Genomic DNA, 25,903 nt, shown 5'->3' with positions numbered 1-25,903 from the left:
AGTGCATTTGTTGTTGTGAATTGCCCCACATAAAATTGAACTGAATTGAAAAATTGAATAGAAACTGCATGACATGCATATTTCTCTTTTTGAGCTGAATTAATTAAATAAATCACCTTTTTGGTTTGAAAAAGCTAAAGAAAGTTACCCCAAAGAGCTCCATGGCAAAGAAATTGACAAACTTTAATATAGGACGTTTTAACACAAGATTTTGAATTTTGGGAGATTTGTGAAATCAGGAGTGACACTGGTTTTTGTTTGTTTTGTTTTATTTTGCCAGTCGAGCTTTTTTTCTGTATAAGCTGAATCTTAGAAATGATGTGTCACTTTGTGTGCTTAAGACTGCGTCATGCACTCCAATATGTATATCAGATAACCAGTTGCAAGGTATTAGTGTCAGTTCGTTGCCTCCACCCTCCCTCGCTCTCCTTCCCGGCGCTCTCTAATTTGTCGGGTCAGGGCTGAGTCCCCGCCGCTCACCCGGGCGGGTCTCTCTCTCGGCTCCGCCGGTGCCAGACTGACGCGTCCCGTTGCGCACAGTACTCTTCCAAACGCCGCAGTTTCCACACAGTTCCCTTTCCGGATCTCACTCTAACCTCGGGGCTTACAGAGAGAAGAAAAAAGCTCTTAACTTCACGACTCGGTACGTTTTCTGTCGGGATGATACGGGGGCGGTGACAGGAAGACTCGGGGGGAGTGGACGTGTATCCCGGGAGGAACAAGGACGAGTCCGGGCTCTCCCCCGAGCAGTTTGCGCATGGTGCTCCAGCGGTGGCTCGTTTGATGGATTTCTTTACCAGAAGCTACTTTATGATGTTTGACGTTCACCTTTGAGCTTTTGTGGGATCCGCTCGGTGCCTCCTCTGAAACTTCACTCTCCTGGTCGTTTCTGGAGCGACAGGATGGAGTCGCACGCCGGTTCAGCGCTGCAGAAACACGCTCTGCTGTGGCTCATCATAGGTGAGTCTCACTCAGCCTACCTGCTTCAATAAATATAAAGACCTCGCAGTTTGAAAGCTGGATAAAAACCGATATCATGGTACTGATTAAAGACAGACCAGATGCATTTCAACCTCCGAAATCTCACCTGCTCCGTTTGGCCCCAAAAGTGAAAGTTTGCAAAAGTACCTGCTAAAGTGTTTCTTGAGTAACAATCACGAACTTCAGTGTAATTAATTGTTGTAAAGTTTCACAGAATTTTAAACTTGAACCACACCAAGAGCTAAAATCACTGCTGCTTTTACCACATATATTTTGGACATCAGCCTGAAGTTTTAACTTTGATGTTGGTGTGTAAAATGTAGACTTTATATGAAGCTTATGATCTTCTTTCAACAATGGTTTTCTTCTTGCCACTCTTCCATAAAGGCCAGATTTCTGGAGTGCATGAATAATAGTTGTCATGTCAGTAGGCTCTATTCTTCTTATATTAATGCTCCCATAGCCAATATGTCCAGGTATGTTTAGAGATGTGCCATACACTTTCCATGTCCAAGTAGGTGATAGATGGAGAAGTCATCTATAAAATGTCCAGATCTGAAAATAATGGCTTCATTACGTAACACTGCTTTAACTTTGATCTTGATGATGCTGTTTGTTCACTACATTTCTTTAACAAGCCTCTTCACAAACAGCTGCAGCTGGATTTAGATTACACACAGGTAGAATTTGTGCACTGCTTAAAGGCTCGATTCACATCCTCCCTGTTTAGTCAGCTCTAATCGAATTCTAGTTTGTTTGCCTTGAAGGTCCAGCTCATTTGGGGAGGTATGAAAATGTAGATGAACTCTGACAAAGAAGTCTAAAAACCTCGGTCTCGGTTTGGTTGACATGAACTCTGATGTGGTTTGAATGCATATATGGAGACCGCTCCAAAACCTGGAAGCTGACGCAGGACATTTGCCTACCAAAACAAAACAAAACAAAATGTGTGCCTTGTGCTTGTGGTATTTTGTCAAAGACAAAAGAGGAATCATAACACTAAAATCTGATGCTACGCCACTTCTGTTATATTTATTGAAGAACAAAGTTGTGCTGATGTCTTCCTCCGAGGTTTTTATGCTGTTCACTGAAGTAGTTCTTGGTGCAGCGCCACCACAGGCGATGAGGTGAACACAATGATCTCTGTTTGAACTGGATCTTAACAGGACTGTCAGTGAAATGTGTGAGAGACATTTGATTCTTTTCCCGTATATTTATTTTAATAAACATACGGAAGAAACATGTGAGTAACCAGACACTCAACTACCAGATATACCGATAACGAGTCCAGTCTAAGCTTTTGTTTAAAATGCTTTCTGAAATTTGGGTCCCAGTTAACCCAGTCCTGTTTTCAAATTTGTTTTTAAATTGGTTTGACATGGATTTTCTGTTACCTTTGTTGTTTGGGGATTTAATGAAATCAGCAAATCTTGTTGAGACGTTGGAATGCCACACAATCTGGAAACGCTCCTGAAAACAGAAGAAACTCAGCGAGAAAATAAAGCAAGATAGGTGAAATACGCAGAAGCAGAAACCACGTAAAAACACAGAGACGCGTTTCCATTTTTTTCAATCTAGATGGAGATATTTTTGGCATTGAAGATATTTTTGGCATTGAAGATATTTGGCAATTTCAGGCATTATTTTTGCTTCTTTCTTCCCTCAGACACATTATATGCCACATGACTGCAAGAATGTCAGTTTTAGGTATCAGAAATTTTCTATGTAATGCATTATAAATAGATTAGAACAAAAGATAAGCAGCAATTGTTTTGTTTAAAAGAGAATCAAATTTCTCGGGAGAAAGATGTCGTTCTGAAGGAAACATTTGTTTTTGGAAGCCCAGTTAAGTCACCGCTCATCCACTTTGTACCTTCAAAGACTGAAGCTGCATTTCTGAATGAGTCACCATGTTGCAGTGGTTAACAGGTGTCAGAAAGGTAACTCTTTCCAATTTATTTTATTATCTATTGATGAATTATTGATGCACTGCTGACTGGAAAATAAGGACCGCAGGTGTACACCTTTGTGAGTTTCTCCTCTTTTGTTTTTACATTTAAATTTCTCCATATTATTAAATTTTTGGATTATATATTCTTAAAATGCTTTTGATTTGGTGAAATAATTTTTCTGCAGAGCTTCAGAAACCAAGTCCTTCCTGAGAATTGCTTGATTTGGTTTAAACATACTATAGTTAGTGACGGTTGAAGTTTTATTTCTAAACCATCAGCCTTGTATCTTATTGAAACATTTGTAAAACAACTTGTCGTTAACATTACACCATTGTTAAATTTTTGACATACTAGCCTTTTTCACTTTGTACGGAGGCTATGGACTTTTGCCTTTTGAGAAATTATTGCTTCTGGCATATTGAAGTTTTAAATGACTGGATCTGATTTTACTCATTTGCTAATGTTTGGCCGTAATGTAATGTCAAATCAATCCTGAAGGAGGGTATGTTATGAAGCTTACTGGACATTGCGTACGCTGTAAACATCCATCCTCCACTGCGAAGAGAGAATTTTAGCTGCTCTATATATTTGGAAATGTGGCCAACATGAACTGAATGGTTTCATTCACTTCCTCTGCTGCCATTGCCAAACTACAACCATAGGCAGACTACAATTCAAAAACAATCCACAAACTCAATGTCATTGTTCACAACTCCTCTCAGTACTCACTACTATTGCTTGTATTCCCTTCTTGCTTATTTGCTGCCAGTGACTGTACTCATCGGTAGCCAACTTATTCATTTCACTCACTTATTTCACAAACTAATCACAGATAATAACTCATTGTGCTTGTTTTTAGTGACTGACTCTTAATTTAATAACATTGCTCACCGGATATATCAGTCTCTACTAGATTTCATGGTGCAATCACCACTGTCGTTACTTTTTTGTGGTGTAAAGTGGTGTATTTTTTTTTTTTTTTACAGAGAATTGGTAAATTAAGGTGAAATAAAAAAGTAAGATAAACCTGCTAGTTTACAAAAAAGGCTAAAAAAAGAGTTTTTCAACCAAAACTTGACTTTGCTTTCAAAGGCTGTAGTGTGCATATCTCATGGTTGGCTTGGAAGTACACCACTTTTCCCCTGGAAGAGCTGAAAGAGACAGATGGGAACAAGGAGTTCTGGGGATTTTTGTCCAGACTGTTGCTTCTATGACCTGGTCCCAAAACAGCAGCAAAAACCACATAATCGGAAATATGAGAATCCTATTTTTTTCATATACAGAAGAAGAAGGAGGACATTTTTGAAAAGCATTTCTAACTCATTACTGGACGGATGAAAACAACTTTGTAATCAAGTTTTTGAGACAAAAACTTATCTTCATAATAATGGACATGTCATTCAAATCAGGAGGGTGTAGCCATGTCCACAGCAACAAATGAACAAATGTGAGCACACACTAACAAAACAAATCAGTGGACACCTGGACAGCAAGAAAAAACAAAATGACTCCTGAGATGATTTCCTAGATGCATGGATTCATTTTTCTGAACCGCCAAACTGCTCTCCCCTCTCAGGATTTACTCTTTGGCAAACCAGAGCTGTCAAAACGCCGGCCGAGAGCTTAACCAGTAAACAGCTTAGAGCCACTTTGGGATCAGTGAGAGCTACTTCATGAGATATGATGTCCAGCCTGTCAGAAAGCAAAAGGGGTTTTCTCCCCAAACGTATTGGTCACACTCAAACAAAAAGTGGAAGGCTGACTTTTAATAGAAAAGCTAGAACAACTGCACACTTTTAAAGAGTCCTTGACAAAAAAACTCATATCGATTCACCACACCTAGCATACAAAAAAAAAATAAAGCTAGAATTTCAACTACTAGAACAAGAAATACAAAGTGAACTTAGCCATTAATAAACAAGTTCATGTGTTTTTCGATTTAACGTATTTACTTTGTATTTCACCTGAAACAACATCAAGCTAAAGTAAACATCGTTGGCACTAGAGGAAAATCAGCTGAGGTCCAAATCCAGCTGCCTGCAGCGTTCAGTCCAAACGCTGTACAGCATAAGACAAACAGCAACAAACTGATACTGCTGTGCAGAGGAACTCTGTGGTGAGGTGCATTTAAATCCATTTCATTGTCTAAATGCCAAAACAACATTTTGTTTTTGAAAATGTCTGTGCAGTCATATTAAAAAAACATCTAAAAAACATCTTTCTCTCTTCTGTTTGCAAAAGAGGCTATATATAGTCATTATTGCACACATTACTCCAACTGATGCCTCACCTACTTTTTGACTGATTCAGACTATTATTATTATTATTATTATTATTATTATTATTATTATTATTATTATTTAACCTCTTGTGAACACTAATAAACTGCACAGAAATACTGAACCTTCATCACTGGATGGTAAGAAAATCATGAGGGGAGTGATGTAGAAAAAAACTGTATCTGCTATGCTATTAATAATCATACAAAAGCGCATATCTTGCACAAACAGGCAATGCTTATATGTAAAACATTTCAGTAAAGTTGAAAATCTTTCTTTCCTATTCTGACTCAGTACAGCTGCTCTCATCCCACTCTGGTTGTAGAAAGAGTCATTTTGTTTTGTGTTGCAATAATAAATACGAAGAAAAAAAAGAGGCCGGCATTTTATGTCATTTACTTACTGCTTTTGGCACAACACAGATATTACTGCAAAAATATTGTGGTTAGTTGGCAGAGATTCTACATCCACACCTTAAAGATATTTTCCTTACAGGAGAATTGAGAACAGAAAAGTGGTGTAGAGTGAGAGAAACTAAAATACCCAGTGAGACTGCCTCCAGACATTGTTAAGTTAATTTTTCATTGGGGCTTTTGCCTTATAGGTCCAGGTTAAGCCCTAAACTCTCCTTAAGAAGTGGATTGACTATTAAAAAAATAATAGGCTTTTGTTTAGTCTCTCATCCTTGAACCCAATTCCAATGTGAAAAGACTCAAGAGGGCGTTTAAAAGAAGCATCACAAATCAGTGGGGGTGGAGGCCCACTGGCAGCTCAGAGGCTTTAAGAAGACAGAGAGAGATAAATGAGGTAGGTGGGACTGGATAGTGAAAGTTTTAATAGTGCGATATATAACTGTGCCCTGCTGTGTGTGGAGTGGGAGCCGTGTGTGTTTGTGTGCATCCTGCGCGACAGATCCGCCTACAGGACTTCGGTTAATTAGAAAGATAGTGAGCGGGGAGTAAAAGGAGGAAAAGAAAGCTAAGAAAAGAAAGCTAAGAAAAACTGCCTGACCCTGAAAATCAGTACAGCTGATTTTCATACTGCTTTAGAATATTTAAATTGTTGAAAACTTTCAGTGTACATGCTTCCTGAGTGCCTCTTTATATTTTCCTTCTTTTAAGCAACTAATGCTACACTTTGTAGCTAGAATAGCTTTTACAGTTTGTGTTTCTACACTGCAGCATTCAACTACAGTACAGTGGATGTGTATTAGCAAATGAAAGAGTTGTTCCCCCTTCATAACTTTTGGATGGGATGATTAAATCTAAAGATAGCTTCCATTAGATATTTTGCAAATATCTAAAATATTTGAAAACAATGTACATTTTGGGAGCTGAAATACTCAATAATATTTGATATGCTGTTGCCTGGCATTGGCAACACAGCCAATCCAGGAGCACAATTCATTTCCTTGGAGCTAACATGACTGTTAGCTTCTGTTGTACTGCCAAGATAGTTTAAACTGAGTGTTTTGATGCATATTAAGACATATTTGGTATTTAAACTTTGAACTTAGGTAGCTATTTGTGTTTTTAGAGAGGATCTGAAGTATTTGTTATTTTTTGCTCAGTCAGGTTGGAGTGATGTTTCCTTTGTCCCCCAATTTGCTTCTGCAGCAATAAAAAGCCTAGTCAACATTCCTGCAGCTTAATGGGTTTTAAATAATACATTGTGTTTTAGGTTGAGGAAACCCAGGGGTATTTACTCTGCGACACAGATCAGATTGAGGTCAGCGATGTGAACTACTGACCTTTTATTTCTCTCTTCTGTTTGCAAAAGAGGCTTCATATTTTCTGGACGCAGAAGGCCATGCAGTGGTAGAGTCAACGCTACTACAGTTTAGATGTTCAGGGCCAATTTATTCGTGCAAATCTTCCTTCATAAGCCACATCATAAATAACTCATGTAGAAAGTTTTAGGAGCTTCTGTAAAGATTAAAAGGAAAATGATACCACAGTTTGAATTATACGCCAGAGCTTCAATGAACTCCCAGCTATCAGCGCTCCTTTGATTTCTCCTTTTCTCGCTGCTTGTGATGTGTAACTTGCCAATTTACTGGAAGGGATTTGGTGTCACATAGCATGAGGCAGAGCAGAAAGTCCCAAACTGAAGCACATTACGGTGACTGTTTTGTATACTGTCATTAAAAATGTAATCCAATTTACCTTAAATGCCTTAAAATTATGACTAAAATGATATAATAGGTGTTTTACAGGTCAAGTTTAACAAGCACTTTGTGCGAACAGAGAAACCAAACAGGGCTTTGCTTTCCGTTGCTGTTCTTGTAAAGACAGATCTGAGCTGTAGCTTCAATAACACGCAGCATTACTTTAGATAATTTGAGAGGGGGTTAATTTCTGCCCTGTGGCCAATGGTGAATGGGGACAAATTGCCCATTGCTCCACAGTGATCACCTCATTTAACAGCTCATCTGTCTGTGACCGCCCAGCTTCCTATCTCGTTTTGACCCCAGGTAACTGAGGTGCCTCATCACAGACTGTATCTGCTTGACTGAGCTGAGGATCTGCTTTAGTGTTTTCCTTATAGGGGAAGAAAAAGATTAATAATAATAGCACTTATTCTCTGCCTCCACCACTCTCTCATGAGTTGCTATAATTAAATTAGCACCACTTAATGCTTCCATATTGAAGATGATTTTTACCCAGCAACTTTCTATTTGTTACTTGGTCTTGCTATTAATGTATATTATTCACAATAATGTAAAGAAATATTTTCCACCTGTCATATTTTGCTTTTCTTCAGTCTCACTTAGATGTGCTGTAGCTCTTTTCTAGTCATACTGACCACTCAGAGCAGGGATGCACTGATTTATTAGCACCAATTTTCTTAAATTTGGGAGATCAGTGACACGTGAAGCCAATCTTATCCACTGATCTTATCTACATCAACAAAGATCTAAAACTCAACCACTGTCCTCTTCTATTCTCCTGTGAGAGGTCTGAGTGACATTCCCGACCATCAGGTCATGTCTGCACGTTTGCAGTTAGTAATAGTCACCAACTCAGCAGTTTTCTTGTTATATTGAGCAAAATTTAAGGCAAAAAAAGGTCCAAAATCAGAATCAGCAGTTCAAGGTAAAGTCCAAAATCAGAATCAGCAGTTCAAGGTAAAGCCCAAAATCAGAATCAGCAGTTCACGTTTTTTAAACATCTGTCAAAAAACTGCAATTGTTGCAGTCTTAACTCAGAGTGCTTTCCAGGAGAGCCACATTCACATTCCATTAGCACATTGACATGAAGCAGTCGGAACCTGGAGTCAAACTCACAAGCTTCGGATTGCAAAATAGCTACTATGAGCCAGATTTTCCTTAAAACATTGGATAATTAATATCAGACAAGGAAAACCAGATTACATTTTAAAAATCTGGTTTTGAATAACGAGCTAATTTAATATGGGGAAATAAAGGTTCAAACCAACCAAAACCTCTGTGGAAAAAGTAATTTGTGTTAGAGGTAGATAGTAGGGAAAAAGGAGAACTGAAAGTAGAGCAAAGGTGACTGACTGGAGCATGAGATGCACAACAACAAACAGCAGCAGCATACATCGTAGTGGACAGGACAAGTGGACAACAATAACAAAAACAAACATTAAAACATAAAACACAATGCGGTCTTTAAGTTGTTTTTTATTTATGTAATCTCAGGAATATGAGAAAATGTTTGGACAACCTCGATCAATTCGTATCGCCTCTTCTCGTTCTTGAGAACTGCCAATCTTAGAGGAGGGCGTACACAACATGAGGCAGGCCCACATAATTAAATTTGTGTGCAGTCTAATTTTGTGCAAAAGACAGAGGGACATAGTGAACAAAATAGATGAGGACTCAGAGTGATTGCTTTGACATAAAGCAAGAGGAAGTGGGTAAAACAAAAACCTCCCACAACATGTAGGGAAAAATGAGAAAACATTTGATTTGAACATTTTAATAATAACATTATTTTTTTTTGTCTGTTTTAAGGCTAATTTGTGTTTTTTTATGTATTTCTGTGTTTGGGTTTATGTTTGCTGTACATATGTGCATATGTGCATTTGCCAAGCAATAACCCAGTTTTCACCATTACGCCTCAGCAAGTAATGAGAAGCACCCAGGCACTGCAACTTAATGAAGCATATTTGAATCTGCGTGTCTGTGAATGAATGCATGTGCTTATATGTGTGTATCTACTGTCTCTGTGTGTGTCAATGTCTTGTCTGCAATGGTAGCCATTAACAATTGTCCAGATGGTATGAAGGCAACGCTGGACCCTCCATCCTGATTTATTTCCTAATCCTTTTCCCTTAACTTTAAAGCTAACCACAATCATGGTTTGGTAACATATCTGTGTATAAAAACATTAGTGAAGCACATTTACCTCCACTCAAATCAAAGCTCCTAAACCCATTTTCAATGGGCCCAATAATGGGCTGATTACAAAAGAACAGAGGTGTTTAACAAACACATAAAATAGGTTGAGAATCTTCGTGTTTTTGTTAAAATTAAAGATGGACATCGTCACTATGTCCACAACAAAAGATGTAAGATGATTCCTTCACGGTTTAAAGGAATAACAGGTTCAGAAACGATCCTTCCTGATCTCTGGTGAGAGCAATAAACTTTAAATGTTTTCCTTACATAGGTCTTTCTGAAGCCAAAGAAGATCACAGATTCCTGTTTTATGACATGAACTGTATATGATTTCAGTAATGTTCTGTTGAAGCCCCAGGCATATAATCTAGAGAGGTCTATTTCATCTGTCAGTGTTTGTTCTGAGGTTGCACGAAACTCTACTCAGCCTAAAAAAGCGCAGGCATTACATGTTTTACTTCTGCTTTAGCACACTACCAAAACTAAATGTAAATCATAATCTTGTTTCACTTGCATTACAATTAATTCACATTTTTACTTCCTTCTATTTAAAAATGTAAGAAGCATTAAAAGCGTATAAAATTAGATGATCTTCCTAGTGGATTCATATTTCCTGGTAACCAGAGAAAAGTTCCTCTCCAGAGGCTAAACAGGATCGCATTTATCTCTCGATCTCTACAACTATGTCCTTTCAGTCAAAGCCAGTGAACCAGAACCCGTGAAAAATTAACAAGCATTCACTCGGCCTGTCATGCCTGATTTAACAGATTACAAACGTAATCTGACCATCGGATGAATGTTTTAAAGTTATGAGACTGGGTGAGAAAAAGGACAGAAATAGGATGAAGATTAATGTCCTGAGTGGAGAGACAAAACCTGAGTCAGTATAAGGATGACATAAGAAGTTTCAAATTTAGTCACAGTTTGTAAGGACTGCCTTGGTAAGAAGGATTGAGTTGCTGGTTGTTAATGCATGACAGTTCCTTCCTTTATGTGGTTTGCACTTTGCAGGTTAATCCTAATTGTTATTCTGTTTTCTGTCCGACCAAATATGGTGACATATCTAAAATCCTTGGTCTAAATGTGAAGAAATAGAGGACTTACTATGGCTATAATGTCACAACATCAGGGGCGCCACCAGGAATCTTGGGCCCGTTGACAAAAAATTTAATTGGGCCCCCCTGCAAACCTGCGGTTACAATTTTTTTGAGTCTATTTGACTAATAATAAGCATCACAATTTTACAGGCTTGCAACTGTCTTGTTTTCTTTTGTCCAATGTTGATATCTAGGACAATATTTAGTGCTCATGAATTTAAAAAACAACAACAATATGCTTAATTTTGTAATTTATACTTTTTATTTTCTATGAACAAAAAATAAAAAATAAATTGTGGAGGGGCCCCTAAAATTGTCATAGCTTTCCCCCCTACGGTGCCCCTACACAACATAACACCAATTTATTTTTATTTCATTTATTTTCTCTATTGTTAAGAATCAACTGACCATGAGGGGATAAAAGCCTGATTGCTTTTCTCAAATCTGTAGCTGTCGTGCAGTTTAAACCTTTATAAAAGCATCCGAAAAGCCGCTTTTTGCAGGAACAAAATCCCTTTGTTACAAGGTCATTTGCTTTAATGGTATTTAATTATTTTTGAGTCAAATGACATAGTGTGTGTACAAGAGGTTAAGAAAAGTCTTCCAAAAGTTCAATATAAAAAATAAGTTTATCAAAGGAAGCCAAAAATAAAAAAATAAAAAAATAATAATAATGATAAGCAGAGTTATTACTAAATTGTAAATATTCCTTCTTTATGTAATAATCCTCCGAGTCTCTGTCCAATTCCTTGATACTGCATGTGAGATATTGATCATCCATTCAAAAAGAACATTTGTAATAGAAGATTGTTATTGCTCCTTTGTGTTGCTCCGGAGTTTCTCCTTGGTTATAAAAATCAACTCCCACCATCTTAAATGTTTGCACAAAACACAACATTGTGTCTCCTATTTTCTCCTTTTCAAGAATTAATTTATTTAGGAAGAAATTGATGCTGTGCAGAGTAGCTCATAAAGAAAGCTGCAGACTGTCCACTGATAGAGACAAATAATTAAAACTTTAAGACATCTGTCAAATCTAGAGAAACTATTTAAGAAACTGTTGCTATGTTTAAAATATTCAGTCATGACTTTTGAGATTGCTCTCTAAATTTTATTTACATTTTCTACATTTTTTTGGCTATTGATTGGTTTACTGATTGTAGACTTGTACCAAATTTCATTAAACATTTTTGCTCTAGACAATTAAAACTCTGAAACTGGCAACTTAAGTGAAAGCACATAATTTTTAAGGTTTGAGTTTTTTGGGGTCTTTTTTAGTTTGAGCCTGTTTGTTGAAATCTAAAGTTATGTAGAGGAGCTGAGTGCAGTGAGGGAGTTTTATTTACATATTTTTGTCTCAACATCAACAATAAATAGCTTAGAAACATTGTTGCAGCAGTCAGTGTGTGTGAGTGCTCTTTACAAGGTCAGCTGGCATTTCAGACTTCTTCTCACTTTAAATGAACCATGCTGGCTCAGGATGCTGCAGATGATGGCAAATTAAACATATGTAGAAAATATTGTACATATTAATAGCCTATATTACAGTTTCCACCCCAGCTTCAACAGTCTTGACCTGAACCTCACCAGAAAACACAGTTTGACATGTTTTTACAGCTGATTCCTTTTGAGTCATGCAAAATATCAAATGTCTGCAATACAACACGTCTCAACTTTCTTCGTTTATGACTGGAATTAGTTGCAGGAATCCAGTTCTTTCATAAATCTAAGGGTTAACTTGGGTTTTAAAGTTTAAACACCAGATTGTCTCAAAGGTTGAAACCGAGATCATTATCTCAGCTGGAATGTGTCCTTAGGTAATGTCTCACTTGTCCTCTCTCTCCAGCGCTCAACCAGATACTTTTACAACACAACCGAAGGCAGAGGATTTATGCCTTTGTTTGGTTTAAGGGAGAACTGGAAAGGAAAAAATTCATAGAAGATACTTTTGCATCTATCTGCTTTCTACATAATCTACAATTTCAAGACTACAGTCTTTGGAGTTCACAGCAGCGAATGTTGCACTGCAGTAACCTGAAACATTGTCAGCTTTTACAAGCACAAATTAAAGAAAAAGAAAACATATCCTGTCGCTCAGATTGAGAATGCTTTAAAATTTTATGACCATCTGGATTAGATTGTCCAGAAGAGGATCAGGGCCACACACACAAAAAAACAACTTTTTCATCTGAATTTTGAATTTGATCTCAGAATCAAAGTTGTTTATGCACCAGTAGAATGTTTAGGTGTTTCTTTAGATTTTGGCATGGATTGACACAAGATTAGAAATCAGAGAAAAAAAGTTATAATTCTCAGATTAAAGTCTGAATTATTTTTGTGTAAATTTGGACTGAATTAAGTTTTACATAAATTGATATGAATGGAACATTTTTGTCCAGTAAATTATTTTGAGATGACACTGATTTTGACACATATTATATTGCTTGAATCTGTTTTAAAGTTAAAGAAAAAGCAGAGCATACTGGTTAGAACAAATTAAAAACAGAAACTGTTGCAGCTCTATGATTTCACTGAACTTTTTAAATAAATGTGTGAAAGCATGAGTGGATGAGTGTTTTTTTTTTTTTTTTTTTTTTGCGGTGTTGGCAACTGCAAGAGCGGGGCAACACAGTCATCAGCCCCCTCCTCGGCCCGCCGAACCTCAAACCCACCCAAACAACCTCCAAAACAGCCCATGCTGTTTTGGCTGTTGTCCATCAGCGAGTTTGGCGCTGTAATACTAAATTCACTGCTCCAAGGTTTCTAGCACACGCAGCCAAAAGTGATCTTCCCGTCGGTGTAAACAGACAGGAATATACGTACTGCCTTTAAGCTTATTTGTGAATGTTTCCAGTCTGTGCGGCTGGAGTTTTGAAGTGATATTTTCTAAAACTGCAAACACTGACAGCACATCAGTGGGCGTGATCATGCATGCTGTGTGTCCTCCAGGTGTTTATCAGTATGGAAACATAAACTAAAGCTGATGTTGCCAAGCACATATCACCTCACTGCATGGTCTGGTTTATGTAACCAGGTCAGGAAGTCCAGATAGAAATCTGGAATCTGAGAGGTGCATTTCCTAAGTATTTTAGCATTTCTCAGACGATTTAACACTATTTAACAATTTTACTGTACTTCTGCAGTTAATGTTTGTTGGGATTTTAATTTCCTGTGCTTTATATTAAAAAAAAAGAAGAAAGCTATACAAGGCTGTCCAAATAGTGGTGTGAGGGCCATTTGCAGCCCGCTGAATGATTTTTTTGTGGGTCTTGACTCCAATTTTAGAATGGAGTAAACCTGGTCTGTAAGCACAAATGGACTGTTTTTATCTTTACAGACACATTTTAACAAAGAACATCTTAACATAATAAAAAATATTGATGCAACATAAATTATTTCTCATTCATTACCTAGGTGTTTAACTACAAACATCCAGAAACTTTTACTCAGAAGCTGCTTGGGCTAAAAAAAATAAAAATAATAAAAAATTCTAAAAATTAAGCAACTGCTTTTGTTATGTACAGTGATTTACTGACTATCTTTCTGCAGAAATCTGACTATTTAGTTTGTTCCATAAAATGTTGCATGCTTAGTTTATTCCTGAGTTGACAAAACAAATGAGAAAAGTTATAAGAAATGCATTTTTGTGTTTGCATTATGTTTATTTCTTTTTATTTACATCTGCTTAAAAATCAATGTCAAAAAGTATTCTATTCTCAGTAATCATTGATATCACACCAATCAAACCCTTCTAGTAGTAGTAACTTATTTTGTGCCTAAAAATAGCAGCAAACTTGAACCTTTCCATATTATCCACAGGATAATATGCACACACAAACACTGCGAGTCATTTGTTGATTGTGTAGCCAACAAATTTCTAAAAGTGACCCAAATGAGTGACTTTTTTGCATTATGTATAAAATTTTGCATTTTATACATAATGCAAAAATGTGGAGCATAAAGCAGAATTCCCCTTTCCTTCTGTGTCTCTAAATAACCCAGACAGGCTGCAGCCCCTCTCTGCTCCTCATTGGCTCCAGCAGCCCTCTGCTCACCTCTCTTTAAACCTCTGACACCACTCTGTGTGGGGTTCTGCCGCCTGCGTGGATGCACCCACTCCGTCACAGGACAATAAAACAAAGGAGGGTTTTGTGTTTATGCAGCTCAGGACCTTTCCACTCTCTCTGAAGTCGTCGTTATGTGTTGTGTAATTGTGCTCATAAACCACACGCCCCCCTCCAGCTTTGTTATTGTAGCTGTTGTAAACACTCGGAGCCTCTTGGAGTTCCTTTTAGCCCATCTAAAACATATTCCCCATATAAATATGTTTTATGAAAATGGCCAGACTGAATGACACGTCTTCCTATTTAGAGACCTTCCTTCTGCTTACAATTTGCATGGTCCTTTGGGTGAATAATGACATAGCTTCCTGTCTTTATCTGCTCTCAAAAAATAGCAGTGATATGTTTATAATAATCACATCAGGTAAATAACCAAACATTAAATCAGGTACACTGCAAAAACACAAAACTATTTTTGATCTGGTTTCAAGTTCAAATTTCTAATCATACTTTTAATAAGTAACTTTTTTTTTTTTTTTTTAAAGGAGTTTGTTTCAAGTAAATAATTTCTTAATATTGAAAAAACAAATACTTTTCTACTGGCTGATTATTTTACTTATAACATGGTGAAAATATATTGACTTAAATTTACTTGTAAGTTTGTCTCATTTCAAGTTTACTATAATATTAGCACTAGAAGCTAGACCAAAATTACTTAGAAGATTTTGTGTTTTTGCGGGTGCTGGTAGAGCATTGATAAATTTAGCATTTGCAAGATTAGCAATACTTCATAAAATATTGTATATTTCAAGTAAAAGTAAAACGCATAATGCAGTAAAATTACCTCTAAAGTTATTTCTTTCTAAAAAGTTAATCAAGTAAATGTAACTAGGCATTACATAACTCTGCTTGGCCTTTATTTTATGTCATGTCAGGCTAGAATAAATGAAAGTTGTGAACCTTTTATTTGTATTTTTTAAATATGACTTTTTTTTCCAGTTCACAATTGCATGCTGCTTTGTGGAGATGTTCTACATATATTCCCAATCCATTCCTTGAACTGCTCTTCATAAAGCAGTTCATTTCTATTTTGTAGAAATGTAATTTTTATGGATATAATTTTATGGATATTCCAAAGAATACTAAAAATATTTCTGGACTTTGCAAGGTCGGGTTTATTTTTGTCTCTTCTGAAATTCATCTTAATTTCCTTTCAGGAGATTAATATTAATGTAATCATGATTCATTTTCTATTCTCGGTCAGAATGTTTAATTATAAATTAGATTGTTCACCCAATTTTTTAAATCTACTTTTAATTTAAGTTTCTTGCAGCTTGCTGAAGGACTGTTTTGTGAACTGGCATTTCAATAATATGAAACCAGAGACGAAAAATGTACAAAGTCCTCAAAATGTTGCAATCTGTGATAAGAAAGACAAGAAAGACGACTATTACTTTATGACACAATCGGCAATCTTCCTGTTGACTCCCCACTGAGCTTTTACATAACATCCTCCACTGTGTTGCGCATCATCCTATTGTTGTGTGGCTCTTTATCCCCTTTAATTGTATGCTATTACCAAACAGAGCCAGTGCGGGCAGACCTTTATCTGTGATGAAAGCCCTGCTTACTGTAATGATAATCTGCTGATAGATGGAGCTCCACTTGACAGAGATGAATGTGGCAGGCACACACTAACGCACAGACAAAAGCACCATCTTTGCTGTAATTGTAGCAGTGCACATTACTTCAGTGTGTGGACGCGTCATGCAGGGCGCGATATGAAGGTGCATCTGTTTGCAGGGTGTAATAAATGTGTGCAATCTGTCAGAGAGAACACACACTGCTGCTCTAGTTATCAGGGACGTGGGCACACCTGAATGTGCAGAGGTTGGACGGTGGCAGCGGGAAAAAGCAGAACTTGTGACGGTCAGGTGAGAATAAATGAATCTTGATGTCTATAAAAATGTAACAGATTGACATATGAATAAAAGCAAAAGTAAACAAAACAAAACAATGAAAGTTGCTCTTAGAAGTCAGATTGTTGTTGTTTCTTAAGGGAAAGGATGAGACTTTCTGACTTGAATCTGACTGTCAAACTGTTCCCAACTCCAAACTCTTCAAAATGAGAATGACATTATTAGCTTTGTCCATGAATGTGGATTTCTGGAATATAGAAGTGTTTTTTTCTAAAATGTTAGAAAAGCTAAATTAGCAGTCAGAATAGCTCTGGGGTCCAACATTTGAGCTTCCTCTAATCTGCAAAACCATTTCTGTTTGTTTACATGCCAGCTAAAACCTTTGAGTCTTAACACACAAAGACATGTAGTTAAGGAAGAATTATTTTGGATATTTATAAGTGAATTAATATTGACCTTATGTGAGTTTCTATTATGAATAATGCATTGACTCCTCTGTCCTTCTCTGCATGTGTAGATTTCAGGTAAAGGTCAGTTTTGCGATGCGTTCAAGTGGAGTTTGGTTCCCAGATGCTGGCAGCATGATGAGCCACAGCAGGGGGACAAAGGTCAACTGCTGCTTCTTTATTTTGCTGTTGGTATAAAAGCACTAAGACAGATTCAAGACTTTTTCTTTATCAAGAAAATAAAACTAAAATATATCTGGAAACTTTAAATTTAACTGTTAAACAGGAAAGAAAATGTGGTGTGTTTATTTCGTTTTGATTATAGAATGTTTCAAGCATTTATCAGTAGGGGGCTTCGTCCTCAACTATATTAAGCAAACTGTTTAACTAATGTTAGGACAGGCTACGTCTTTACGAACTTCCTTCTTAGAAAAACAGTCGTTCTGAGGGAGACGTCCCACTTGAACGAGATAAAAACCAATTACTCTTCTGCAATCATCTGTATCCTTGTTAAATACCAAATCAATTATAAATGCAATCAATTTGGTTTTATATGGGATCAGTAACAATCCCCTGCTCGTAATCCTTGTGATAAAAATCTCATTTACCTCAATGGATTATGTTCTTATGAGAGACCATTTATTATTAGGCATGCTTGCCTGCATTCTGGGCTTTTAATGTGGATTAATAAATCTAGGATCCCTTATAGGCTCCAGTAACGAGGAAATATGGAAAGTTAATCCTATTTTCTCAGCCCCATTTTTAGTTTCTTCAAAGCATTCTTTATATATTTTTTTAATCTCAGGAGCTATCACTTAACAGACAATGACAACTCCTGGGTTTCAAGCATAAAGTGCCTTCCTAAGGTCAATCAGATGTAAGTCCAGACTTTGACTAGACCACATCAAAATATTCACTTGAAACAGCTGCTTCACACATGAAAAGAGAAAATCTGCTTAGGGTTAGAGTTTAAAGTCATCATGCCCAGACGCAGGAAAGATTAGTTGCTTTTTTAGATATTTTAGCTTCATTGTGTCACACAGCATCTATGTGATTTTGTCATCTACAGATCTGGCAACAATCAGGCCTGAGTGTAGCTTTTCAAACTGAACCAAAATATGAGGTTAATCGTATTTTCAATATTTCATGTTTTCAATCTGGCCTATGGTAGTTTACATGTTTCTTCCTTTAATAAATAATCTATTTTGAAAACTGCTTTTGGTTTTTAATCTGTTGATTTGAGATAATTTGAAACATTTACATGTGGAAAAAAAAGCAAGAGAAGAAATCCTTAATGGCGCAAATCTGTTTTTAAAGCAAGTTTAAAGCATATTAATAATGATATTGCAATGACGTTGAAGTCACAATATGCTGTGCAGCTCCAGTTGCTACTTCAGCATTATGTCTTCTGCTGTAACATTAGTCATGAGAAGGTCAGCATATTGTGACATTTGCTTTTTGAGAGCAACAGTAACAGATGGGCCAGTAGAAACTCTGTAGCAATTAGAGGAGCTGCATGTGTGGAGACCTTAAGGAACCAGCTGGGACTCGGTTTGCCAGGGAGGAAGAGAATCAAAAACAACGTTCTGAGCCTCTAAGATGAGCCTCTCTTCATATACGTGTTTCACATTTTGAGCATCTCAATTAGCATGTGTTACAAGTTGGAAGTCTGAATGGAAGTGGTGCAAGACTGCAGACATTAAGGATGTGCACGACTCATTTTCATGTCTTTCTGAAGCCATTCTGTTTAATTTTGTGAATGCTTTTAGGGATGTTTGATTCTGCATGAAGACATCCAGAGTTTCCAGTTGGCTGACAGGGCAGATAGCAAAGGTGGGAAGAGGGTGCATTACCTCTGATGTTGGTGTAATGACACAATGAATAAACCTGCCTCATTTTTATCCAGAAAAATTACATGATTGGATGATAAACATATAATTTAATATGAATCCATTATTCTCTTGGTTTGTTTTTTATTTAATCTAAAAAATAAAATAAAAAAAAGTAATCAGCAGTAGATAAAAATGAACTGACAGGTAAAATTACTAACATCAGTGTATGCAAACAAACAGCTCTGTAGGTGGTTGGCATTTTAAATTTTCACAAATCTGCAGCCACTCAAGCAAATAAAATTTCTCTGACATTTCATCACTGATTTTACTGCCTTGTCATTTACGACAAAAATGCGAATGACAGTAATTTTCCATAAAATTAGGTGACTGATCACAGTATTAAGTTTATTTATTGTTCTGAACTCATAATTGTACTTCGTAATGCTGCTATATGAATTGAATTATTATGTGAGTCAAACATTTTGTCCGACCATTTATGCCCAAATACTCAACCCAAAACAAAACAAGACTTTGAGGGCATGATTTGAACGTGAGCAGAATTGTCTTTCTTGAAAAACACGATACGTACGACTTGTTGAGAGTTGTAAGCTTAAATTGTGTCATAGCTTGGATGATGCTCTGAAGTTCTGCCTGATTTAATATTCTGTGATCTGCAGATATGTAAATCAACCTTACTTGCTGCTTTGAGTCCATGCAAGTCTGTAGTCTGTCGTTGGTGCAGTGCAGTGCCAAGCTGCAGAGTAAAGTATCTCTGATCAGACAGGAAAACACAATGACAAGCAATGCAGCCATTTAAAAAATGATCATTTTTTATTTATGGCTTACTATTTGATTTAAATCCTATTATTTATTTATTTATTTACCTTGCTCACCGTTTTATCCAAATAACCAAAACCTTTAGCATCCTTTAGAAAATATGGTCAGATATATTTTTTTATGCATCTGTCCAAAATATATCCGTAATTTGCTAAAAGAAAAAAAAAGTATTAGGTACTGGCAATTTTTTTTGACAAATTAAAGAACAGAAAAACAAAATAAATACACGATTTTAGAAGAACTTGCAATGAGTGATGAAGATGCAAATTCTTCCTGGCTTTGAAAGGAACAGTACATTCTGCTGATTTCTCTGCATTAGGTGTTACAAGGACAACCAGTAACTGAAATAACCAGTTAAGAATGTAAACATAAAGAAGTTTATGACATTCCTTTGAAAGCGAAGTTAAAAGAACAATAAAAACAGAATCAAATATTGGCAAAGGCTGTACTCAAGCTAGTAGTTCACGTTTTCCATGTTCCAGGTTGAGAAATACATGAAATAAGCTGCATGAGACGGACAGCAAGCACAGTCCAGCTGAAAACGCAGCCAAAATTTGGGAAAATTATGTATGTAATAAAAAAACCTGGACATCACTGTACGACACAATAACCACCCATGTCAAAAACAGCAATGGAAAAAACTCCCCAGTTTTTAAATTGGAGATTAGGATGGATGTTTTGCTTCCAGTTAGGAGAAAAACGTGAAGACTTCTGTCATTTCTAAACGGCCGATTTCAGACACTGAACTGGACCCCTCTTATTTAATATTTATATTCTCCCACTAGCTCAGGTCATAACAGGAAATAATATTAGCTACCACAACTATGCGGATGACACACAGCTCTACATTACGATGTCACCAGGTGACTCTGAACCCATCCAATCACTGAATAAATGTTTAGAACAGATAAATGTGTGGATGTGCCACAACTTTCTCCAACTGAACAAAAATAAACCTGAAGTCATTATTTTTGGACCTAAAGAGGAACGATCTAGAGTCAATGCAGCTTCAGTTATTACAACTAAAACCTAGCGATCAGGCCCGAAACCTGGGAGTAGTGATGGACTCGGACTTGAACCTTGTGAGCCACATAAAGACAATTACAAAGTCAGCCTTCTATCACCTGAAGAACATCTCCAGGATTAGAGGACTAATGTCTCAGCCAGATCTAGAGAAACTCATCCATGCATTTATCTTTAGTCGCATTGATTATTGCAACAGCGTCTTCACAGGTCTGTCCAACAAATCAATCAAACAGCTGCAGCTGATCCAGAACGCTGCTGCTCGTGTTCTCACTAAAACCAGGAAGATAGAGAAATAACACCAGTTTTAAAGTCCCTCCACTGGCTCCCTGTAGCTCAAAGAATAGATTTTAAAATACTGTTGTTAGTTTATAAATCACTGAACGGTTTAGCACCACAATACATCAAAGATCTGCTGTTGTTGTATCAACCCTCCAGACCTCTCAGGTCTTCTGGTTCTGGTTCTGCTCTGCATCCCCAGAACCAGAACCAAGAGAGGAGAAGCAGCATTCAGCATCTATGCACCAAAAATTTGGAACAAACTTCCAGACAACTGTAAAACAGTGGAAACCCTGACTTCTTTTAAATCGCAACTAAAAACACACCTGTTTAGAATTGTTTTTGAAATGTAATATGTAACAATGTATTGTCTATTATATGTTGCATAACTTTGTGTTCTTGTGTTTATGATGTAAAGCACTTTGAAATGCCTTGCTGAAAAGTGCTATACAAATAAAATTTGATTGATTGATTGATTGATTGAATAAAATACATTTCTGCTGTGGCTAATTGTCATGACTAAATACACGAAAGAGACATGTGGAAAGCAGTTATTGATTTAATTTAACAAACAGATAGGTGGACAACAGCATAAGAAAAAACTAACTGTTTAAAGAAATAATTTTCTTACCAATGTAACTTTATGCTCACAAACAACCCCTACTGTTACCCAGGTGGACTGGTTCTCGCTTTCCTGCAGCAAGTGTTGACAATTCCCATTAAGTAGCATCACATTTATTCAAAATATTCCCATTTGAAATATCTTTTTTTGCCAACATAAAAAAGATAAGAAAAGATCAGTTATCGGACTGCAAAAGTGGGCAGTGATCCCAACTTGTTAGAACGGCTCATTGGCTCAGAAAAGTTACTTTCGAAGTTACTGAAAGCAAGGATTTAATTATGTTTTTTATGATTTCAAGATTCCTAGGTTCTCTGATACTCTACTTTCTAAAAGGTAGAGTCAACCATGTGATTTTTAGCCATCATGGCTGGAAATGCAGAAAATTGTAACAGATTCTTCCTGGGAATTTGATCTTGTCAGCTCTGATTTCCCTCTGTGCTGACTCAAAACTTTTCCTGTCTCTGCTAATCCAGCAAGTGGTTAACCACATTTGTTTACCTTTGCATAAAAATGGTTCCTTAAGAAAAACAAAACAAAACAAAAAACAAAACAGCAATGCAAAGTTAAATCAGTTGTTGTGCTCAGACATCCAAACTTTTCTGAGCGGAAACATCAAACAGATGAAGTTTCTGTGCAGGAAGAAGTACAATGTGTGGGTTTTTAAAAATATGCATACAATTTGTGTAAGTTCAGAGAATCTAAATTGAGCTGTCAGAGAGGTGGGAAGAGAAGCACATGGCGTTTTCCCTCTTCTCCGCTGCTTCTCCATGAACTGAGATGATTCATGACTGTAATGTGGTGAAAAGTCTAAGGAGTGGGTGTTTAGATGGCTGATGAGGTGAGAGGGTTGCAATGGTCAGAAATTATTTTGTTCAAAAGCAAATGATGAAGGTTTTCTGTGCAACATTGGTGTGAAAATGACACTGAAGAAAGACAAAGTGGAAGAGGGATGCTGCTGCTTCATTTGAGAGCAGATCTGACTTCTAATTAGTTTTTGAAAGAAAACAGCTGCACTTCTCCATTGCCTATATTTTTCATTTTGACACAGCGAGAATTCACACTGTGCTGCTTCATCCATAACTCAACAGTCTGCAGGAGGCTAATCTTTTTGCAAAGTGTGAAACAGACAGAAACTGATCTGCTGTCACTTGCCCTTAGATGCAAATTTGTAACAGCAAATTTTGATTCAAACACATTTGTCAGTTCTGCCGATTTTGAGCTCCTTTCAGAATGAGTTGATTTAGGGCCTCTTGTCTCTTTAAATCCAAATAAGCTGCTGATGGACACACCTCCAGGGCTCAGCTACGTCCGCCAGGTAACAGGGCTGTGTCCACCAATTATGACTATTTTAATGATTAATGACTACTGCTGCTGTATAGCCCAGGACACTCTTATAAAATAAAATTATTAAAAAAAAAATCTCAATGGTTAAATAAAAGTTATAAACAAACAAAAAATTTAGAGGTTTTTCAAATGGGTCATTTCCCAGACACTAACATTTACATACTGTGAAAAATGTGTCCATTTATTTATTTATTTTTTTTGTTGTCAAGATCTCACCACATAGTTTATTCCTTTTTGCTTAGTTTTGTATATATTTCTTGTGTTCTTCCCTTTGCATTTTTGTTAAATCTCTTATGTAATTGTGATTTTCTGTCTTCCTAATTTGTCGATCTGAGTTGTGTGATATTTCCTCGGTTCCCCTGTTCAGTGCTTTTCCACAGCTTATCTACTTTTCTCCTAAGTAGCTCACCTGTTTCTGACATCATCCTCCTCTCCTGCCTCAGTATTCAAGCTCCTTGTTTTCATTGTTTATAAGTGGAACCTTCTCTTGCGCTCATCCGGTTTCCATTTCCTACTCTCCTCGTGTTTACCTGTAAGTTCTCTGCTCATTTCCTCCACTATCAGTTTCTGTTTTTGGGTCCTCTTTCAAACCTCACATCACAACAAATGCTGCTTCTTAGAAGAGAAAAATAAAGTAATTAACACTCATTCTGCTTTCTTTGCTCCTGTGTTAGCCTGTAGCTGAAACATTTGCCATAGTCAAAACTGAAAGCTCCACTGGCGATAATAAATGCAATAACACACACAGAATATTACATTATTATGATGAAACTCTGCCTGGCTTGGGAAATGTTTATCTGCCTTAAAGTGTAAGGCAGGTAAACAGCTTCAAATCCTCAATATTTATCATCTGATTCTCATGTAATATGTTGTATAATACACAAAACTCATGAAACTGTCCTTAAAAAAAGAAAAAATATATGAAATAAAACATCCTATTCCACAAAGCTCTCCTGAGCTTTTCCTCTCTAAGCACCTTAATAAAATGCTTTCTAGTCACAACTAAATATTTTATTAGCTAATGGTATTGTTAGCATCTATAGCAGCAGGTATAATGTAGAGATGTAGATCAGGCATTGTTTCATCAAAGATTACTGAGATTTTCATAAAGCAACCGTTGAAGTGTTTCCATTTTTTAATGTTTTTGTAAATTCTTCTTCTCCCACAGCGATGTGTGAAAATAAACTTGAATTCTGCTTTTATATTTATTCCCCCGAGAGTCAGTGTGGAACATTATCATTGTCTGCGCTCAGAAGTGATTCAGCAGAAAATAGAGGGAAGGAAATCCCTGTTACAGAAGATAGGGTAAGAAAATGATTTTAACAGAAAAACATTGTGGTTTCAACTCCAAATTTCAGGAAATGTCTCCTGCCTGGTTTTTATTTATTACTGTTGTGCTTTTCATGAATCTCAAATGTCCCAGATTTCTTAATCCAGTTGATCTTGCACTGTTAATCAATGTCAAATGAAAACATTTGCTGGTTTTCCACATAAAGTGCCATTGGCTCAAACGCACAATTTAAGATTTATTAAGAACTTTCTCTCTCTATAAAAGAGCAGCTCAGATTTGATAAAATACCCAAACTGGGTTAGCACTAGACATGTGACCTTTTGTTTTTGAGGTTGAAATGGTCGAAAGCAAAATACAGAATTGCTGTAAAGTCAAAAGGACCAAAAGTGAACAAGTGAGCCAACAGTGAGCTAAGGATACAGCACATCCCTGACTTGCCATAAAGTAAACAGTTCACAGTTACATTTAAACTTCTGACAAAACTTAGTGTATTTAATGATCAGGGAGATAATTTTAGACAATAAACACCTTATTTTTAAATGCATACCTAATGTAAAATGAATAGAGATGTCAGATTAAATTGGTCCTACTGGAACTTCTAAATATATAAATCAATTTCTCAATTTTTATTTTCTTCTATTTATTACTAAAATGTTAACTTTTCCTACCTGCAGGTTTCCAATCTTCAGTAACAATCAAGAAAAATGTAAAAAAAAAATAAAATAAAAATGGACGAGGCTTGAAAGGTTACTTTATTTTGTGTCAAGTCAAAATTAATAAATAGCTCGAGGGAAAAAGTAAGAAAAACTTCAGTCAATCATACCCTTCACTTCAGGTTCATCATGCACTGCCTCACTATGTGTATCTGCAGGACAAAATTGATTGAACAACTGAGTCACAGTGTGGGAAATGAAGTGATAAAAACCGAGATACTTTGGTGCAAAGATGAAAAATGTTGATGGAAGCAGTGCCGGCAGGTGTTTTACCTTTTAGGAGATATCTGCCTTTGAACACCTCCGTAAAGGTTTGTTTTCTACCATCAATAAAAAGAACTGACAGGTCCATACCCTACAGACAACAGAACGTAGTATTTCCACTACTCCATTACAGCCTTTCCCCATCCATCCATGGGGGAAGGCTGTTGCCTATCTCCAGACATCAATGGACAAAAGGCCGGGTACAAGCAAACAGGTAGCCAATGTATCACAGGGCAACATGGAGACAAACAACCATGCAGACAGACACGCATCAAAAACAATTTAGAGTTGTATTTTTTAACTGTGGGACAAAGCTATGCTAGTTACTGAGAATCTACTTGTGCACCTGCAAACTTTGTTTTATTGTCTCAAACCAAACATTTCAGTTTTCCAGGTTTTCATATGCAGGTAAGTTTAAGAAAAATGTCATTTTGTTTCAAATGTAATTTAGAAATATTTATAAACTGGCTGTGTCAGGAGGAAGGATTTTTCACCTATGCAAAAAGTAGGATACGTATTACCTTGCTTTTATCCAAACATCCATCACAGAGTTTTTTTAAAGTGAAATTTCTCCCTTGACACTCCAGTCTGACTCTC

General features: G+C 36.6%; 1 protein-coding gene across 1 annotated transcript in view; it reads left to right on the top strand.

Moving 5' to 3' along the window:
• The first annotated feature begins 442 nt into the window (after positions 1 to 442).
• Positions 443 to 25,903, top strand: part of ramp1 (receptor activity modifying protein 1) — a 47,895-nt gene continuing 22,434 nt past the window's right edge. The window contains exon 1 of the mRNA XM_055052990.1: positions 443 to 960. Within this exon, the coding sequence (XP_054908965.1) occupies positions 903 to 960 (58 nt within the window). The 5' untranslated portion in view covers positions 443 to 902. The remainder of the gene's footprint in view (positions 961 to 25,903) is intronic.

Source organism: Poeciliopsis prolifica, unplaced genomic scaffold, assembly GCF_027474105.1.
Source record: "Poeciliopsis prolifica strain line A6 unplaced genomic scaffold, Auburn_PproV2 SCAFFOLD036, whole genome shotgun sequence".
NCBI lineage: Eukaryota > Metazoa > Chordata > Actinopteri > Cyprinodontiformes > Poeciliidae > Poeciliopsis > Poeciliopsis prolifica.
This window is presented reverse-complemented; position numbering and strand designations above follow the sequence as displayed.